At 40.8% G+C, this 17,762-nt stretch overlaps 3 protein-coding genes across 3 annotated transcripts; 2 read left to right on the forward strand and 1 right to left on the reverse strand.

Moving 5' to 3' along the window:
• Positions 1-128: 128 nt before the first annotated feature.
• syngr2a (synaptogyrin 2a) lies at positions 129-3,655 on the reverse strand. The gene is made up of 4 exons (XM_053442622.1): positions 3,444-3,655; positions 1,909-2,146; positions 1,633-1,769; positions 129-1,492 (listed from the first exon to the last, which is right to left on the reverse strand). The coding sequence occupies exons 1-4, from the start codon at positions 3,540-3,542 to the stop codon at positions 1,295-1,297; spliced, it is 672 nt and encodes a 223-aa protein (XP_053298597.1). The 5' UTR covers positions 3,543-3,655; the 3' UTR covers positions 129-1,294.
• LOC128458023 (transmembrane channel-like protein 6) lies at positions 3,446-15,481 on the forward strand. Its single transcript, XM_053442614.1, has 19 exons — positions 3,446-4,944; positions 5,223-5,326; positions 5,676-5,834; positions 5,948-6,080; positions 6,179-6,251; positions 6,336-6,599; positions 6,679-6,881; positions 6,969-7,113; positions 7,548-7,691; positions 8,866-9,029; positions 9,780-9,870; positions 10,315-10,412; positions 10,501-10,596; positions 10,686-10,761; positions 10,840-10,973; positions 14,433-14,609; positions 14,902-14,980; positions 15,170-15,248; positions 15,345-15,481. The coding sequence occupies exons 1-18, from the start codon at positions 4,817-4,819 to the stop codon at positions 15,245-15,247; spliced, it is 2,346 nt and encodes a 781-aa protein (XP_053298589.1). The 5' UTR covers positions 3,446-4,816; the 3' UTR covers position 15,248; positions 15,345-15,481.
• A 135-nt stretch (positions 15,482-15,616) lies between these two features.
• LOC128458028 (uncharacterized) lies at positions 15,617-17,390 on the forward strand. Its single transcript, XM_053442623.1, has 5 exons — positions 15,617-15,901; positions 16,077-16,159; positions 16,277-16,372; positions 16,485-16,631; positions 16,789-17,390. The coding sequence occupies exons 1-5, from the start codon at positions 15,823-15,825 to the stop codon at positions 16,921-16,923; spliced, it is 540 nt and encodes a 179-aa protein (XP_053298598.1). The 5' UTR covers positions 15,617-15,822; the 3' UTR covers positions 16,924-17,390.
• Positions 17,391-17,762: the final 372 nt, after the last annotated feature.

Below are 17,762 nucleotides of genomic sequence, written 5' to 3' on the forward strand. Positions count from 1 at the left end.
ATAAAGGTTCCGTCTCCACTCTCCACAATGTCCTCTACACAATCACAACTCAAATATTTACCAAAGGAGATCACATCCCTGCACGGAGTCCGGCTCCTTCTCTACAGGAGGATATAAATCACCAGAGCTTCAAAGCCAGATAATTTTTTATTTGACACACCTTGTGTTATACAAAACACTGTATAAGGCACTTCAGTGGGGAACAATTGTAAAGCCTCTGAACCTGACAGTAAAACTGCAGCATGTGTAAAAAGGTATGATTACAAACAAGGACAAGCTAGGGGGGAAAAGAAACGTCGAAAACAATGGTTTGATTGTCATGCACCTTGACTGAAAGGGATTAGGTTGGATAATAAATACATCAATTTCCACAACATTAAAGAATTCCTGAAATCAAACAATGTGAATTATATCAGTTAAAGAATACAAAGTGAAGGTGAACTAAATAAGGCATACAGAATTCTACAGAGGTAGCCGACATCATTGGTTTGGCTACCTCAAAAAATAGAAATTAAACTTAAATAATAAACTAAAATGTCGGATTTAAACCTTCGCAACCAATATTTAATCAGATATGGGAAATTAACTGCTCCCAGCCTCAGTGCATAAAAGCCATTTTTTCAGTGGTTGGTGATTTAAAAAAAGAAACAACATGGCGTTACAGTAGTTACAGAGAGAACATTGTCAATGCACCCATAGATTAAATAACAAGGGTTTGTTTTATGAGCAAAAAAGACACCTGGATCATTTTAAAGGGACTGATTTCTGCTGTAAATGAATTTTACATTCAAGAACAATGTGTACTAAACAGAAACATGTTCATAACATTTTTTTTAATGCATCTGAACAATGCAAAGCAGATTTCCAGACAACACAAAAACCTAACCTGTTTGTTGATTTGTGCTTTGACATCAGCAGCTCTCAAATTGCACAAAATAAAAGGAGAATAGAAGAAGTCCTTATGTTTTGGCACAAAGAAAAAATGGCACAGTCATCTTCACTCTTAACAAGACAATCTCCTTTAAAAAGAATTTGACAACTTTAGAGTTCACTTGCTGCGTGTTTGTGTGTGTGAACAACTGGGAAACCAACAACCGAAATGGACCAAAACTTACAACATCGGAACGAACTAAAAACACATCATGGCACCCAAAAACATGCAAACACTTGTGCAGGAAGAACATTGGAGTGCAGAGAACCATCCAGGTTGTAAATTCAAACATTGGCACATGTCTTTACTTGAAAAAAATAAGAAAACTCCCCTGTTGGTTTCATGCATTTGAATCTCAGTTCTTCAGTAGGTTGGAGGTTTGTAGTCCCCTGGCGCCTCCTGATTTTGGGAGAAAGGTGACTGCTGGTAGCCCGTGGGACCACTCGGGTACGGGGCGGGTGGGTATGGAGTAGTTTGCTCGCCAGCTGGGTCTCTGTAGTCCTGGTCAAAGTCACTCACGCCCTGAGTATACCGTACATATGCAAAGTAGGACGAGAGACCCTGTTGAGAGACGTGTGAAACAGTGAGTGAAGTGTTTTCCCAGCCCTCAGCTTAAAGCCAGCTCAGCTGTGTGTTATCAAATCAAAAAACGTTGTTAGTCAAATGATGGCCACACCAGGAGGAGAGGATGAGATGCTTACCCAGGTGATGGCTGAGAAGAAGGAGAAGGCCACAACAGCCTGCGCGGCATCACCATGGAGAGCAGTCTTATCGGCAGTGTGGGACCACAGGCTGGCCAGGACACAGAAGCAGATGAACCACAGCAATGTCCAAGCGGCTATAAAAAAATTAAAAAATACAGCTCAGACGTGACAGAAGGTGACAACATTTACCTCGACTGCGGCACTTCCTTTTTTTATTTTTTATATATACATTTCCTTTATTTTAGTTCAACTGCAGTGAAACCAGACTCTCACCTGAGAAGACTAAATCTCCTATGACAATGTATTTTCTCTCCTTGGCGTTGCTGATCTGTGGGAAGTAGGCGTCCAGTATGAGGAAGACAACACAAGCCAGGAAGGCCAGGACTCCGATCCCCACCCCATAGCTGCAGGCACTGTCTTGGCCGTTGAACATGCATGGGGCTTCTTTCGATGAAGCTGGGTTAATGTAGCCCTCTGCTGTGATAGTCGCGAATACGACAATGGAAAACAACTGCAGAGAAGGGACACACAGGGTTAATGCCAAGAGAGGGAGGGAAGTAAAAGGCAGCAGCAGGGCTGCCTGCTTCCTTTCCTATCATATGATTCACATCACATGAAGCTTTCCCCATAAACAATTTATTGAAACATCTCTTGAGCCCCTTCTCACAGTGGAGCTGAGCAGACGACACTGGAGAATTTTAAAACCTGATCTATTCCAACACTGAATCCTCCGGGATTCCTGTTGCTCATCCACTTTTCACACAAGAGCGGAGATTAATCCATCAGTCAAATAGATGACTGAAGATAAACGAATCAGCAACAATTTTGGCGATAAACTACATGTTATGGTTTATCCAATTAGCTGCTTCTCTTTGTTTTTAATTTCATATTGAAGATCATTGGGTTAAGAATTGTTAGATGATCAAAATAAAGATATTACAGGTACTCATAACTTAGATTGACTCTTAATGATTGTACCGTAATGTTAGTGCAGTTAGAGCCTCGGTAATTTTATTTTTCTGGATTCAAGAAATAAGGTGAAAGTGCTTTTTAACAACAAAACCAGTGTACATTGTTTTTTACTGATACTGTAAAGCGAATTCTAATCAAGGATCTTTATTGTCATTATACTGTATATATTGGAGGCTTCACTCTCCCAGTATATATAGGAGTGTGTGTATAAATATTTATAAAGATGGTTATGTTATAGCAGCAGCAGCAAATAACTATAACCAAGTGATAGAATAAGCGTGTAAAAGTTTATGAATGAGGACACATAAAGAAAAGTGACTGTTACTAAAATGAATCATCCATCTTGCTGAAATGAATCGTCTGAAGAAGACCGTGCAGGGCAACAGGTGACGCTGCAGAGCAAGTGTAATGGTTTCTGACGCGGAAACCCCCAGCGAAGAATGAGTCACGGGTTCCTGCACTTGAAAACAACACTGGTCTCACTTTTAAACCAGAACTACTCGGAGAAAAACTATTTAAAATTAAAATGCCGTCCCCTCATCTGGCGGCGTTTAGTGCGGTGACACAGCACCAGGACGTGCTAGCTAACCTGAGTTAGCGTCCAACTATTGCGACAGAACAAAACTTATTGGAACTTTATTTAATGTGTATTTGAGGTTGTACGCTTCCCTCCGGCTCCTGCTCGGTGTGAGCGGCTCATTACACCGAGCGGCCGCGGCACGGACCGGTCCGTGTCGAGCCGGGCAGCGAACATCTGCTCGCACGGGGTCGGTGCGGTGACAGCTGGCTAACCCTGATGCTAGCTGTGATGCTAGCGCCGTGGCGGTCTCACTCACCCAACTCAGGCAGCGCAGGATGGTCTGAGGCTTTCTGACAAAGTCCAAGACATCGAAAGTACCGCCGGCCAAAGAGGCCCCGTAAGCGCTGCCCTGCATTTTCTAGCGATTATTGATTTGTCAGCGATCGAGGGTCGAGCTGCTGGATGAGAAGAAACTTCCTGTCAAACTTCGGACAGTTTCGGTTTTAAGGAAAGTCACACTTCCTGAAAACTTCACTGAGCCCGCCCCCCTGCCGCGGTGCGTTCAGGAGCTCCCCCTTCAACTGCGGAAAGCTTAGAGTAACGTTTCCACCTTCACTACCGCACAAATCCGAGAAATAAAACAAAATTCCCCTCACTCCTCACTTTAAATAAAGTGGTGAATCCTTCTTTTAATATTCATCCGTTATTTCCCCCCTCCAAATTATTTTAACTTTGGCAGTTCCTCACCGTGACCACCATCACGATTAAAACCCTATTAATCATGATTCCGAACTAAAATGTGTTCAACTGATTAAGTTTCAGGAGCTCCTAGTAAACGGAAACTGCTAAAAGAAAGAAGTAAGAAACTCACTTCACTTTTGTTCCTATGAAAAAACTAGAAAATTTAAATCCTTCCTCTGTTTGTACAACTAAAAATAAAACATCTAATAGTAAACAGCAACCCCTGTGTTTATAAAAGTAACGGTTCACTAAGTGAAAATCAGCTTCACTTTTAGTTCTACGTACAAACGTAAAAACACGCACAACTACAACCACCAAGTCTAAGCATCTCTTAATCCTACGTCATTCTGATTTTAATTGGCACCTGCTTCTGTCTTTGTTCCCCCTCCAAATTACTGTAACTTCTGTGTCTGCATGGATGGACATCGTTTTGAATAACTTAATTTAGCATTAACAGCTTCGCTCTGTGGCCACTAGTGGGCAGTAAAGAATCGTGATTCTGAATGCACTCAGTTCAAGAGACTGCAGCTCAAAGCAACGTCAGATTGATAAAACACCTATGAAACCAGACTGATGCTTCCACGTGAACCTTTTAGAAATAACACTTTACACTGCAAATGTTAATGTAGACATTGTTTAAAGATACGCCGGCAGGTAATGCTTGGCACCAATTGCAAATAAGTCACAGCTGTGTGGAGAGAGATGGGAAAGAGGAAGTGACACGTTGTTTGATATTAGTCAAGGTTAGACTGCGGCTGACCTCCTCTTTGTCTCTCATCTGCATCCTCTCTACATTTGTGACATTTGGTGAGGAGGGGGTTGATGTCCCAGCAGCTCGGTGATAAGGGTCAGACCGAGGATGGCCGAGAACATCAGCAAAGAGCAGTGAACAGTGCTTGACTTTAAATAGTGGAAGGATAAACAGAGGAGCCGATGGTCCTGTATTGAATGCAGTGCCAGGTGAGAAAGAGAGATCCCCTGGGAGCTGTGGTTTGCAGTAAAATGGGATCATCACGGAGCGGGTCGCGCAGCGTGAGGTTCGATGTTGACATTTGTCCAATGGATTCTGACTATGAGTAAGTTCACTTTCTGTCTTTCTGGTCTGTTACTTCTTGTACTTTTGTTTTTTAGATACATTAAATGTTAGTAAATTCTTTGTCGGGACACAACAATGCTAGGCCAGTGTGCCTATTTCAAGCATCTGCATTACTGTATAAAAAGTGGAGCCACTCTGTACCTGCAGCTTCAGCCGTTGACAACTAAAGACGGTTCAGCTTCAGTTTGAAACTGTACATGCTCCTGTACTGAGGGAGGTCAGTGTTGAGAATTTCCATATTTCGTGGCTCTCCTGCAGGAATCTGAGTGAAGGTCAACCAGGTCAGGGCTCCTTCGGTGAACCGGCAGATGGCCCCCAGGGGCGCCCTGAGACCCTGCAGCTGGATATGATGGAAAGCACAGGTACAAATACAGATTGATGTAGTTTAATGCAACGCAAATCTTTTAAACTTTATAGTTGAGCCCATATATATATATATATATATATATATATATATATTTATAGTAAAAATAAATATTCCACTTACACTTTAGTTCCAGTGGTCAGTGTTCAAATAAACTCTCTCAAAGGACTCAGGACATAATGACGATGCATTCTGAGAATATACCATCACCCTTGCATCCAATAAGCATTTGCAAAAATACAGAACGATAAATCAGGTTGAGTTAAAACTATTCTTGGTTTGATATCAACCTGCAACCATAATTGTGTAAATTGTCATCATCTAACCTTTGCTGTCTTTTCAAAAAGGAATAGAGCATCACAAAAAAAGAAATAGGAGAATATATACAGGGGAAGACGACATGGGGGAAGATGCTCTTGATGCAGAGCCGATCACATCTCTGCGGAGGCCCCAGTGTTCAGCTGCCACCCAGAAGGTCCTCTCTCACATGCCGAGCAGCAGAGCTGGTGAGCTGAAATGGGCTTTTACTGTTTAAGTTGTCGACAGGCCTGAAAACATTTCTGCGGCCATTGGTGGGATGAGATGAAATATTCAAAATATTCTCCTTGTGCCCACACAGGGAAATATAATGCTGCAGTAGTGTCCAACAAGAAGGACGAGCTGGTGGCCGACCTCCGGGGCCTCTCTGTGAGGGAGGGCAAGCGGAAGCTGCGGGCCATGCCACTCAGCCTGGGCAGTAAGAAGGAGATCAGGTACGTGTGACCCTGGAAACATGAGATTACCAGTAAAATAGATTAGCTGCAACTGCGATAACAAGTTTTAAATAACTCCCTTGCCTGTCATTTCCTAGGCGACTTGCTTTTAGGGACATAGGTTCAACTACCAGCAGAGTTATTCCATGCTGGAGTGGGCACATTCTAAGGGTGAGTACAAATGTTGTGCTTATACGTGATGAGGTTTAAATGATCGTATGCATCAGTCACACGCTGGTGTTTTTCTCCCCTCAGACTTGTCGTCAATGCCTGTTCCGCTGCCTCACCGTCCTCGGCTCCCTCCAGCTGTGGCATTCAGCCATGAAGAGGGTGAGCGGACGTTTCGGAACCGGAGTGCTCTCCTATTTCCTGTTCCTCCGAACCCTCCTGGGCTTGAACCTCCTGCTCTTCATCTTCAACGGCCTGTTCGTGGTCATCCCTCAAGCCATCCATCCTCCTCCTCCTCCTCCTGGTCATAACCTTGACACTTTCACTGGTCTTGAGCTTTTAACAGGCACGGTAAGGTGGAGTAAGGTCAGAGCAGTGTATACATGTTTATTCCTTTCTCTTGAACCGGATCTTTCGTTATCTGTGGCAGGGCTACTTCTCTCATAGTGTGATGTTTTATGGCTACTACACCAACACCAGCCTCACAACTTGTCAGGTTAATGGGACCCCTGGTTCCACTGGGGAATCCTCTAACCCACCTTTGTGCCAAACGGGGACATACAACATACCTGCAGCCTACTCCCTCACCATCGCCTCCACCTTCTTCATTATCTTAATCATCCTGGTGTACAGGTTAGAAAATGGGTGAATTATTCATGCATTTATTTCATTTCAGGCCACGTGTGCTGTGAGTTTTATGTCTATATTGTTCTCCTGCAGCATTTCCAAGTCCTTCGGGAGAAGCTTTCACGTCCTCAAGTCGAAAGGGAATCTGGCAGTGAACGTTTTCTGTGCCTGGGACTTCAAACTGAGCAAGAAGACGTCTGTCAGATTTCAGTCTGAGAAAATCAGCAATCAGCTCAAAGTATGCGTCCGTTTAAATATTCCTTCAGTCTGTCTTTAGTGTGAATACGGACAGATGTCAGAAAACCTGACGTTGACGTCTCCTTTTCGAAACCAAAGAGTAAATGTGAGGTTGTAAACCATAAAAAAAAAAAATAACATGTCATTTAAAAAATCCTGATAACAATCATTTTGACAGACTGAGCGCAGTGTCACATTCTTCGTCATGATCATGCTCTGTTAGTTTCGGCTCAGCAGGTTCACACAGGGGAAGTTTTAAAGATGCATTTAGCAACCTGGCTCCTCAGCCTGCACGCAAACAAACTTGAGATGGCCATTTTCGCACAAGGGGAAGATTTTTTTAATATATAATATATTATCATCAATCGCAGCAGTCACGTTTAATAAAGCTGAGACACAAATGTCGCTGGTCATTAACGCTGCTGTTTCCAACAGGAGCTTCTGTCTGAGATGATCACAGGAGACGGTGAAAAGAGCTGCAACCAGCGACTCTGCCACCTCATCGTGCACTTGGTGGCGTGGACTGTGTGTCTGGCCAGCATCGGCCTGTGTGCCATGGGGATCCACTTCCTGTCAGAGGTTTGAGAAAACTTGTGCAGAAAATGAAGTGCAACCAGACACAAAATATTTCATGTACATCTGCAAAATGATGTGTGAAGTTGCTCAACACTACACCACAAAAATAACCCTGATAATTTCCTTCCTGTGCTGTTTGTAAACTTCCCCTTTTTGTTGTCCTGTCAGACGTTTTTTGGTATATGTGAAATGCTCTTAAAAAATATGAGACGAAGAGACGTGTTGTCCAAAAAATTTGTTTCCCCCGTTTTTAATGTCATAAACATTGTAAAAAGCCATCTGGCAGACAAATTTTATCAAGAGCATGAATTGCATGTGTTCTCTGCCCACCCTAAAACACATATTTCTCTTAAGTTTCTGTTGTACAAAACGAGAAATGGAAGTGGAACTGTCGAAGATTTTAAACCCAAATGACACAGTGACACTTACAGGCTTTTTCCTAATATAGATTTGTCTCATGTTTACTTCATATGAGCATCATCAGTTTGTTCTCTTTACCTTCAAAAAATGTGGGTTTCGCATTCTTAATAATAATAATAAACTTCATTCTTACAGAACTTTTTCAAAACAGAGCTTTGACAGCCCTCAGTGCAAATGAAGGCTCTGTGGTGAAAGGATACTTTGTTTCTATAACAGTGAGAACATCTCTGCCGGAAGATCTCAAGTTATGCAAATTATCTCATGGTATTAAAAAATATCTCAAATACAACCAGGAGCCATTTGATCAACACAATCTTAGAACCAACCATAAAACCAACGGGAGCCGGTAAAAAGAGGCTAAAAGGGGTGTATGTGATTACTGAAGCTGAGCATCTGAGTTCTGAACAGACTGTACTCGTTCCAAGGTTTTATCCTTTTATCATCAAGAAGCGTGGATGATGAAAGAAGCTACGACTGTTTTGTCATCTCTAGGATTTAAAATAATTTTAATTACAGCTCTGAGGTAGAGATTTTCCTTGAAACAGGTTTATCATGATGTAACAGGTAAACAGAGTAAAGCTTGCCAACACCATTCTGAGCATTCCTGGCTCATGGCATACGTGAAGGAGATTCAAATATTTTTTCCACAGTAGCCATTTTGACTCCTCTTGCCAGGAAAAGCAAAGTTAGAACCAATCAATCAATAAATTAAAATCTTGGCAAAAAGGTTGATTCAACTTTACTCTTCCCTCACAAGGTTACTTCAGAGGACACCATTAAACATGAAGGAGACACTAAGTTGCTGCTCTTACCTGCAGTGGTGTCGGGCATCAACCTGCTCCTCCCGGGCCTCTTCAACCTGTGTGCCTGGGTCGAGAAACGCGACTCACCCAGTGTCAGTGTCCATGTTTCCATCTTCAGGTGAGAAAGAACCACGGGTTAAAAAACTACAAATAAATCACAATCAGTCACAACGCACCAAAATTTCATCTTTTAACAGAAACAAGTACATTCAAATGTTCTTTTATTATTATTATTTTATTTACAGAGGCAGTTTTCTCTGTTCGCAGGTTTTGAATAAAGATAAACCAAAAGTTGTCTTGTTTCTTTACCATTTACTTGGTATTTTCATTTGGAGCTTCTATTGGATGAATACAATTCTGGAAGATTTCAGTCCAAACCTTATAATTACTTATGAAGTCCATTGTATATCTTTGATAATTGAGATCTGTCTCCTAATACAAATAGGGAGTCAAAGGAACTACTGAAGTTTTCTCGTAATATATTTTAATGATATAGCAAGTTCATCAAATGTTTTAATCATGAAACCCATAAAACCATCCTTGGAGGACAAACACATTTTGGAACATGACAGCACATACACCCCACACCACTGAGCCCATATATTGATATTGGATTTACAAGTGCAATATTGTTATAGATAAAATAGAAGAAAGTGTGGCTACACTGAGAATGTGCTTCAGTCAGGTAAATAAAGGTACAATGCCATTATGAAAGATAAACTCAAATAACATGAATACATATACTGCATTTAATTTAAATCAAGTACTATTTAGATTTATAAAATTATCACATCTTGTTTGTATTTAGTGAAACCTTGAGCTGCTTTTGTCAAATGGAAAATATGTTGTTTCAATATATTTTTCTCAGGAACCTGTTGTTGAAGATCACTATTGTTGGAATGCTGTGTTACCACTGGCTGAGGAGAATTTCTGTGGAACCAGGAAGGAATCAGTTCCAGGTTGAAAGAGTCTCGTGTTACATACTGTCAAAATAGTTTGGAGAAGGTGGAAATAATGTTGTTAAGACACAATGGGGCTAACTGGAGGTCAATGCACAGGATGTCGCCTCTAGTTATGCACTATGAGATAAATTGTGATTGTTAATATGGGCTAAAAAATTTAAAATTTGAATGATATATATATATTGTATTATTGGGAAAGATTTTTTAATAAATAAAAAGAAAACACAAATACAAACAAATGTATAGATCCTGAATCAAGACTATACACAATGTTAACACAAATTGTTAACATAAATTAATTTCTGCATTGTTTATTCTGTAAAATAAAAATGTTCATATATACAAACATAAACGCAGATATCATTCTAATTACAATTCGGTGAAACGCCCTTGAATCCACTTTTTGGCGTTTTTTCACGTTTATGTCTCTGCTGTCCACAGTGCTGGGAGAACTTTGTGGGTCAGGAAGTGTACCGCCTACTCCTGATGGACTTTCTCTTCACGCTGCTTTACACCTTTCTTGGAGAGTTCCTGTGGAGGCAAGTTGGTGCTCTACCCGCAAGTCATGTGCCATATTTTTCTGAAAGCACAGTGCTCAGTGGAGCTAACCGCCATCTTCCCCTGTAGGCTCTTTTCCAAGCAAGTGAGGGGAAGGGACCGAAAGCCAGTGTTTGACATTGCCCGTAATGTGATGGAGCTCATTTATGGACAAACTCTAACTTGGTTAATACACAGTTACACCACATTTTGGAAAGCATTTCAATTCATAGGAAAGGTGAGTTCAACATTAACTGGTCCTCTGTTCTTCCCAGGATCGGTGTGCTGTTTGCTCCACTTCTACCCGCATTGCAAATTATAAAACTGCTTGTGCTGTTTTACATCAAGAAGGTCAGTTAATGTTTGACTCACAGTTGCTCACTGTGACTGATGTTACAAACAATGTTGTTTGTCTGCTTTCTTCGACAGGGCAGTCTGATGGTAAACTGTCAGGCCCCCAGAAAGCCCTGGAGGGCCACACAGATGACAACACTGTTCATTACTATGTTGTGTTTCCCATCATTTGTCGGCGCTGCCGTGTCTGTCTCTTACATGATTTGGACGTGAGTGAAATTTGCATGTGCTCGCACGACTCAACACAAAAGACACATGAGAATTCCACGTCTTCAGCAGCACTTACTTCCCTAAATACCCCGCTGACAGTAGAACATTTAGTACACAATACTACCATTGACGCAGGCTTAGGATTCTCTGCTTTTGTTTATGGTAAAAGATGAAAGACAAAAACAAATAAAGATGTTTAACACTGACAGGTATGGTCTTGACCAACCTGCACGCACTCATAATTATCAGTCCTCTTAAAAAGCCTGTTTTGTTTTCGACTGAGTTATCAGTGAAAATGTCAAAAAATTCCCTGTCCCTCAACGTTTAAGAAAGTGTAAAGGAAATGTCTGCTTATATCTACGGCACCAAGCTGTTTAAAGTAATTCATTTTAAAATGAAAATTTAGCAATGTATTCCTTAAAGGAATATTTTAAACAAAATGACAAACTATAGTCTTTTTTTAAATGTATGTAAGGGAGAGCGGGGTAATGTGGGACATTGGGTAATGTGAGACACCCCCTGTATCTAGGCAACGGAACACATTTGTGGTCATGTGATCATTATGTTTTCAAGCCCCTCCCATTCCCCCCTTGCCATGAAGGACAAGTTGGTGCTGTGGAAAGTATGTTTTTTCACAAAAAAAACTTATATCATACATGTTGGTGAACTTCCAACACATAAAACCATGTGATTGATGCTAGCTGAAGATTAGCCTGAATTGCTAAGAGATGTTGTTTTTCTAAAACGGTGGCTGTGGGGTAAAGTGAGACACTGTCTCACTTTACCCCACCATGAAGCACAAGTTAAGTTTAGTCTTAAACATATTCTAGTGTTATATTTATTTTTAATGCCTTAAACATTGTAGAAAAGCCATCATGCCAAGAAACTACACACCAGGAAGACAACCTGGGTCCAAACACCCCTCACAGAGATGGAGAGTGCAGCCGCTGAGGTCATGCAAGGAAAGAAGTCCTTAAGAAAAGCTGGAAGGGATAGAAATATTGACAAGACAACCCTCAAAAGATTCATAAAGAAAAGAGAAAGGGAAAGTAAAATCAGTAGCGTTGGGTGCAGTAGCTGAGGTAAAGAGAATATTCACAGATGAGATGGAGGAGGAGCCAAACACTTGAAACAACTACAGTGCCTTGCATAAGTATTCACCCCCCTTGGACTTTTTCCCATTATGTACTGTTACTAACTGGAATTCAAATGGACTTAAATAAACTTTTTCCCGTTTGATCAACAAAACATGCATAGTATTTTGAGGTGCAAAATAAATTTTATTGTGACACAAACAATAATGAGAACAAAAAAGTTAACATCTGTTGGGTGCATAAGTATTCACCCCCCTGTGTCAAAACTTGGTAGAACCCCCTTTCGCTGCAATTACAGCTGCAAGTCTTTTGGGGTATGTCTCTACCAGCTTTGCACATCTAGAGATGGAAAGGTTTGTCCATTCTTCTTGGCAAAAAAGATGAAGCTCAGTCAGATTGGATGGAGACCGTCTGTGAACCGCAATCTTCAAGTCTTGCCATAGATTCTCTATTGGATTGAGGTCTGGGCTTTGACTGGGCCATTTTAAGACATTAACATTCTTTAATCCAAACCATTCCTTTGTAGCTCTGGCTGTATGTTTAGGGTCATTGTCCTGCTCGAAGATGAACCCTTCGCCCCAGTCTCAAGTCTTTTGCAGACTGCATCAGATTTTCTTCAAGGATTTCCCTGTATTTGGCTCCATCCATCTTTCCCTCTATTCTGACCAGTTTCCCTGTACCTGCTGAAGAGAAGCATCCCCACAGCATGATGCTACCACCACCATGTTTCACTGTTGGGATGGTGTGCTCAGGGTGATGGGCAGTGTTGGGTTTTCGCCACACATAGCGTTTTGCATTGAGGCCAAAAAGTTCAATTTTGGTCTCATCTGACCAGAGCACCTTCTTCCACATGTTTGCTGTGTCTCCCACATGGCTTCTGGCAAACTCCAAACGGGATTTTTTATGGATCCCTTTCAACAATGGCTTTCTTCTTGCCACTCTTCCATAAAGGCCAGATTTGTGGAGTAGACGACTAATAGTTGTCCTGTGGACAGATTCTCCCACCTCAGCTGTGGATCTCTGCAACTCCTCCAGAGTAACCATGGGCCTCCTGGTTGCTTCTCTGATTAATTTTCTCCTTGTCCGACTCTTCAGTTTGGGTGGACGGCCTCCTCTTGGTAGGTTTGCGGTTGTGCCATATTCTTTCCATTTTCTTATGATGGATTTTATGGTGCTCAGAGAGATGTTCAAAGCTCTGGATATTTTTTTATAACCTAACCCTGCTTCATATTTCTCCACAACTTTATCCCTGACCTGTTTGGTGAGCTCCTTGGTCTTCATGATGCTGTTTGTTCAGTAATGATCTCCAACAAACTCTGAGTCCGTCACAGAACAGGTGTATTTATACTGAGATTAAATTGCAGACAGTTGGACCCTATTTACTAATTATGTGACTTGCAAATGTGACTTGTGAATGCAATTGGTCGCACCAGATCTTTGTTAGGGGTTTCACAGTAAAGGGGGTGAATACATATGCACTCAACACTTTTCAGATTTTTATTTGTAAATAATTGTGAAATCCATGTAATATTTCCCCCCACTTCCAAATGATGCACTATTTTGTGTTGGTCCATTACATAAACTCACGATGAAATAAATTTGAATCTGTGGTTATACCATGACAAAATGTAGAAAAGTCCAAAGGGGGTGAATACTTATGCAAGGCACTGTAGCTGACCAGTTCCATGGCCTTGCTCCAGTTAAGTGCCGTGAACTGGCATTTGAATACGCAGAGAAAAACAATATCCCTGTCTCTGCCAATTGGACAGAGAAACAATGTGCCGGTAAGCTAGGGTGTGCAAGAGATCCTATGAATCATAATAATCATAAATGTGCTTTATTGACCAATCCCCATGATTCTGTTACTAGTCCGATATTAGTGGTTGTCAATCTAGCTGTCGGGATTTTAACTATTACAACATGTGTTGTTATGGTAGTTTTAAAGTGGAAAAGGTAAGTTGACCACTTTACCCCGTAGCTGGGGTAAAGTGGGACACAAGACCACTTTTTTTTAAAACAATCATATTTTCACTGCCCTTTGTCCTGAAGACATTCTGATCATCTCCATTGCTAGAACACATCCTGAATTAATGGGAAATGTGTACATTTTACTGATATATCATTTTAGCTCGCCTAGAGGGGAGCAAATGTAAAAAATGTCCCACATTACCCCGCTCTCCCCTACCTACAGTAGAAATAAATGAGCTTGAGGCTGCGCACCATTACAAATACACTGTTCTTTTTTCAGACTTGTTTACACCATGAAGAGTGTAGCAGCCATTGCCAACCCTGTTTTATTTTTTCATCTTGTCAGTGTGTTGCTGCCCAAGACTACAGTGTGTATTCTCTTGTTTCAATCTACAGGAGAAAACCCTCATCCGGGTACGGACCATTCAGGAATCTCCCCACAATGTTTGAGTCAGCGAGCCTGTGGGCCCAGGAGCTGAAGAACACCCACCCAGTCTTATCTTGGCTCAGCACGGTCTACAACGCTCTGGTGGAGAACCCAGTTTTCTTATTCCTCACCAGTGGCGTCTTCTTGTGAGTGGTGACACCGTCCAGTTTCACCAATCACTTCTTTCGCCGTATCATAGTTGGATATGTAGGATTTGCTTATTCAATGCTGCTAGCAGAGCCTAAGATTCTCCTTGCATAGAAGTTGAGATTAAAATGTAGCATCAGGCGACTGTATCTCGAATTTTGAATGCATTGTCATGGTTATATTGAGAATCTGCAACCTTGAAACATTTAACACTTGTGACCTAGTGTGAAAAATATCTTTAATTATGCTCTTTGAGTCTAAATGGATCCCTTGTGCTTTCTGTTGTTTCAGATTGCTGATATACTTTCATGCCCAAGTTGTTGATGGCCAAAAGAAAATCATCAGTCAGTTAGAAAGTCAAATAGAAAACGTAGGCATGATCATTTTATTTAAACAATGCTATGAGAACATGTGAAATGTTTAAAATCCCCACCAAGGTCAACACAATCTCTACAAATCACTCCTCTGTGCTAGCATTGCTAAAAATGCATGACAGCTGCCTGGCACATTGATATTGAATTCAGTGTGTATTGTGTGTGTGTTTTGCTCTTAAATACAGGAGGGTAAGGACAAAAAGTTCCTCATCACCAAACTGCAAGCGACTTGTGAACAGAATAGTCTGGTTTCTCATAGATAAGGTGAGTGTTGTCATTGCTGTTTATATTATTGTGGTTGCAATGTATGGTTTCACTGTTTTAAGGACCTCACATTTACATTCTTTTCTTATTTTCCAGGTTGTGGCTGAGCAGCTCTGATCCCATCTCTGCCAACAGGGTTGTTGTTTTATATATACTGCTTGTATACTGTATATGCAGAATTATGATATTAAATGTGTTGTGCACAAAGACAAAATAAATGGATTGTTAGTTGAGTGACCATCTTGAAGTGTTTTGGGGAAATTAGTAAAATTGTTTCATTTATCTGATGTAATAATAACCACTCTTAATAATAATGATTTTCTTGTGTGTGATTTCCAAATGTGTGTGCCACATTCAGCCTGCCACATTACACTATGTGGTAACACTAACCCATCGGAAGGGGAAATAACATGCATTCACATACCTGTCCATTGTCAACTGTTGAAAATTCACCTGCCTCCTGCAGCTGTTTCTGGAAAACACTGGCAGAACAAGTTGAGTGACTTTGAGCAGTAAATAAAATTACTTCAACCAAATTTCCAGCGAGGAGGTGACGTAGAACGACACTATATGAATGCACATCGCAGCAGGTCACGGAGTCAGTCTTCTCTGTAGAGCAGGTGCAACTCACATCAACAGCTCACTGAACTCTGGTAAGTAAACACATCCATGATTTCACTCCTCATCTGCAAAGAGAATCAGATTGTTAACAAACATGTTCCTAATTTGCAGAAATGAAAAAGTAAATTAAAATTTTTTGCAAATTCTACTCATTGTTTTATTTAAATCATTTTATAATCAACACTAATGTTTTCCTACTCCCTCCAGATAACATGGACGCACCAAAAAAAAGAGTGTACATCAGTCTTCCAAAGAAATTCATGTCTGCTTTGGGTGAAAACTATGACCTGGTGAACAATTTCTCTGATTCTTTAACTTGGGCTGAAGAGAGCATCACTTTTTTCTTTCTTTTTGACCTAAGCTGCAGTATAAATGTATGACTCTGGTGATTTTCTGGAATTTAACAGGATCACGGACTGGTGATAAAAGATCTGAACCCGTATTTGAACGAAGGATATATACGAGCTTACTTTAGAGAATGGGGCACCATCACAAGGTGTAAGGTGAGGACTTAAGCAGATACAGCTTTATAAGTGACTAATGTATTTTTTGTATTAATCATAAAGATCTGAGATTTGTCTCAAAATGAAATTTTATCTTGATATGGATTTGCAGATAAGCAAGGGCTCCAACAAGGAGAATAATAAGGCTGTGGCCTATGTGAGGTTTTCTTTGGAGGATGAAGCAGACAGAGCAGACTGGGCCGGTCCTCACTTTATTGGAGGCAATGAAGTGGGAGTGAGACGAGTTGTGAGTCCAAAGGTGAGCAGACGCCAATGTCCCTCTCCTGTCAAAGCCTGTTCTCGTGATTGGATCTTATGTGAAGAAATGCTTCTATTTGCATTTTAAAGTAAGGATTTGCTCACTGTGTCCTTATTTAAGGTTTTAGTAAATAAGAAAAAATGTATCTATCTTTTAGATCGAGGAGGATGAATCAGAGGCGGAGATCATCGCAGCAGCTTCAAAGCCGAGACCACGGCGATCAATGGGTCTGGGCTACATACTGGAAGATGCTCAGTGGTTAGATGATGGAATGGAAGAAGAAGAAGAATAAAAAAATAAAAAACGCAACCTTTTTTATATACCCAGAGCAGCCTAGATAGCATAGCACACTGTTTGCTCACCTGATTATGAAGCTCGGGTGTAAACTGCAGTGATATAGACCATATTAATCTTATTTAGCATATTTGTATGAGTTGTTTGTCTACTGTGATTTGGAAATGGGGCGGATGTGGCTGAGGAGTAGAGAGGTTGTCCTCCAACGAAAAAATGTCGGCGAAATGTCAGTCTTCCCCACCTGCATGCTGAAGTGTCCTTGGGCAAAATACTGAGCCACAAATGGCCCCTCATAGATGTTGATGGACTATTTGTAAGTCACTTTGGGTAAAGCATCTGAAAATGACATGTAATGTGATAAAATAAAGTTGTAGTCATTAGTAGGGGTAAGATATAGATTATCAGCAAAAATGTCGCCATTGTTTGTGAATTCATGATTTTTGATACACAAATAAACTACATGATTTTCCCACATTGCTGATCTTAACCTCTGTCTCTTTGTTTAAAAAACACATGAATGGTCTTGACAGCTTCTGGGTTCATTTTTGCCTTCTTTCCTTTCCCTCTTACAGAAATTCAGTAGCAAATGGAATGCTAAGAATAATAAGCTTCAGTGAAAAAATTGTTCAGGCAATATAAACATGAGAAAATAATATTAGTAGAAATATAAACCATGTCACATGATTGCACGTGGTAAGATAATGAGATTGCAAATGATGGGAGACATTAATCTACAGTGTAGGCTGTACAATACGCAGTAATTCCCATTTTCATTATCATAATTATAGTAATAAGGATATGTTGTGTTTATGGGGCACTTTTCAAATTTAAGCACAA

The sequence above is a fragment of the Pleuronectes platessa genome, chromosome 16 (genome assembly GCF_947347685.1).
Source record: "Pleuronectes platessa chromosome 16, fPlePla1.1, whole genome shotgun sequence".
Lineage (NCBI taxonomy): Eukaryota > Metazoa > Chordata > Actinopteri > Pleuronectiformes > Pleuronectidae > Pleuronectes > Pleuronectes platessa.

Coding starts and splice junctions, on each gene's coding strand:
- syngr2a (XM_053442622.1), bottom strand. CDS start 3,542: ATGCAGGGCAGCGCTTACGGGGCCTCTTTGGCCGGCGGTACTTTCGAT. Junction 2,147..3,443: donor TCCTGCGCTGCCTGAGTTGG/GTGAGTGAGACC, acceptor CCTTCTCTGCAG/TTGTTTTCCATTGTCGTATT. Junction 1,770..1,908: donor AGGAGATTTAGTCTTCTCAG/GTGAGAGTCTGG, acceptor ATTTTTTTATAG/CCGCTTGGACATTGCTGTGG.
- LOC128458023 (XM_053442614.1), top strand. CDS start 4,817: ATGCAGTGCCAGGTGAGAAAGAGAGATCCCCTGGGAGCTGTGGTTTGC. Junction 9,030..9,779: donor GTCCATGTTTCCATCTTCAG/GTGAGAAAGAAC, acceptor TATTTTTCTCAG/GAACCTGTTGTTGAAGATCA. Junction 10,974..14,432: donor GTCTCTTACATGATTTGGAC/GTGAGTGAAATT, acceptor TTCAATCTACAG/GAGAAAACCCTCATCCGGGT.
- LOC128458028 (XM_053442623.1), top strand. CDS start 15,823: ATGCACATCGCAGCAGGTCACGGAGTCAGTCTTCTCTGTAGAGCAGGT. Junction 15,902..16,076: donor CAACAGCTCACTGAACTCTG/GTAAGTAAACAC, acceptor TACTCCCTCCAG/ATAACATGGACGCACCAAAA. Junction 16,160..16,276: donor TGGGTGAAAACTATGACCTG/GTGAACAATTTC, acceptor GGAATTTAACAG/GATCACGGACTGGTGATAAA.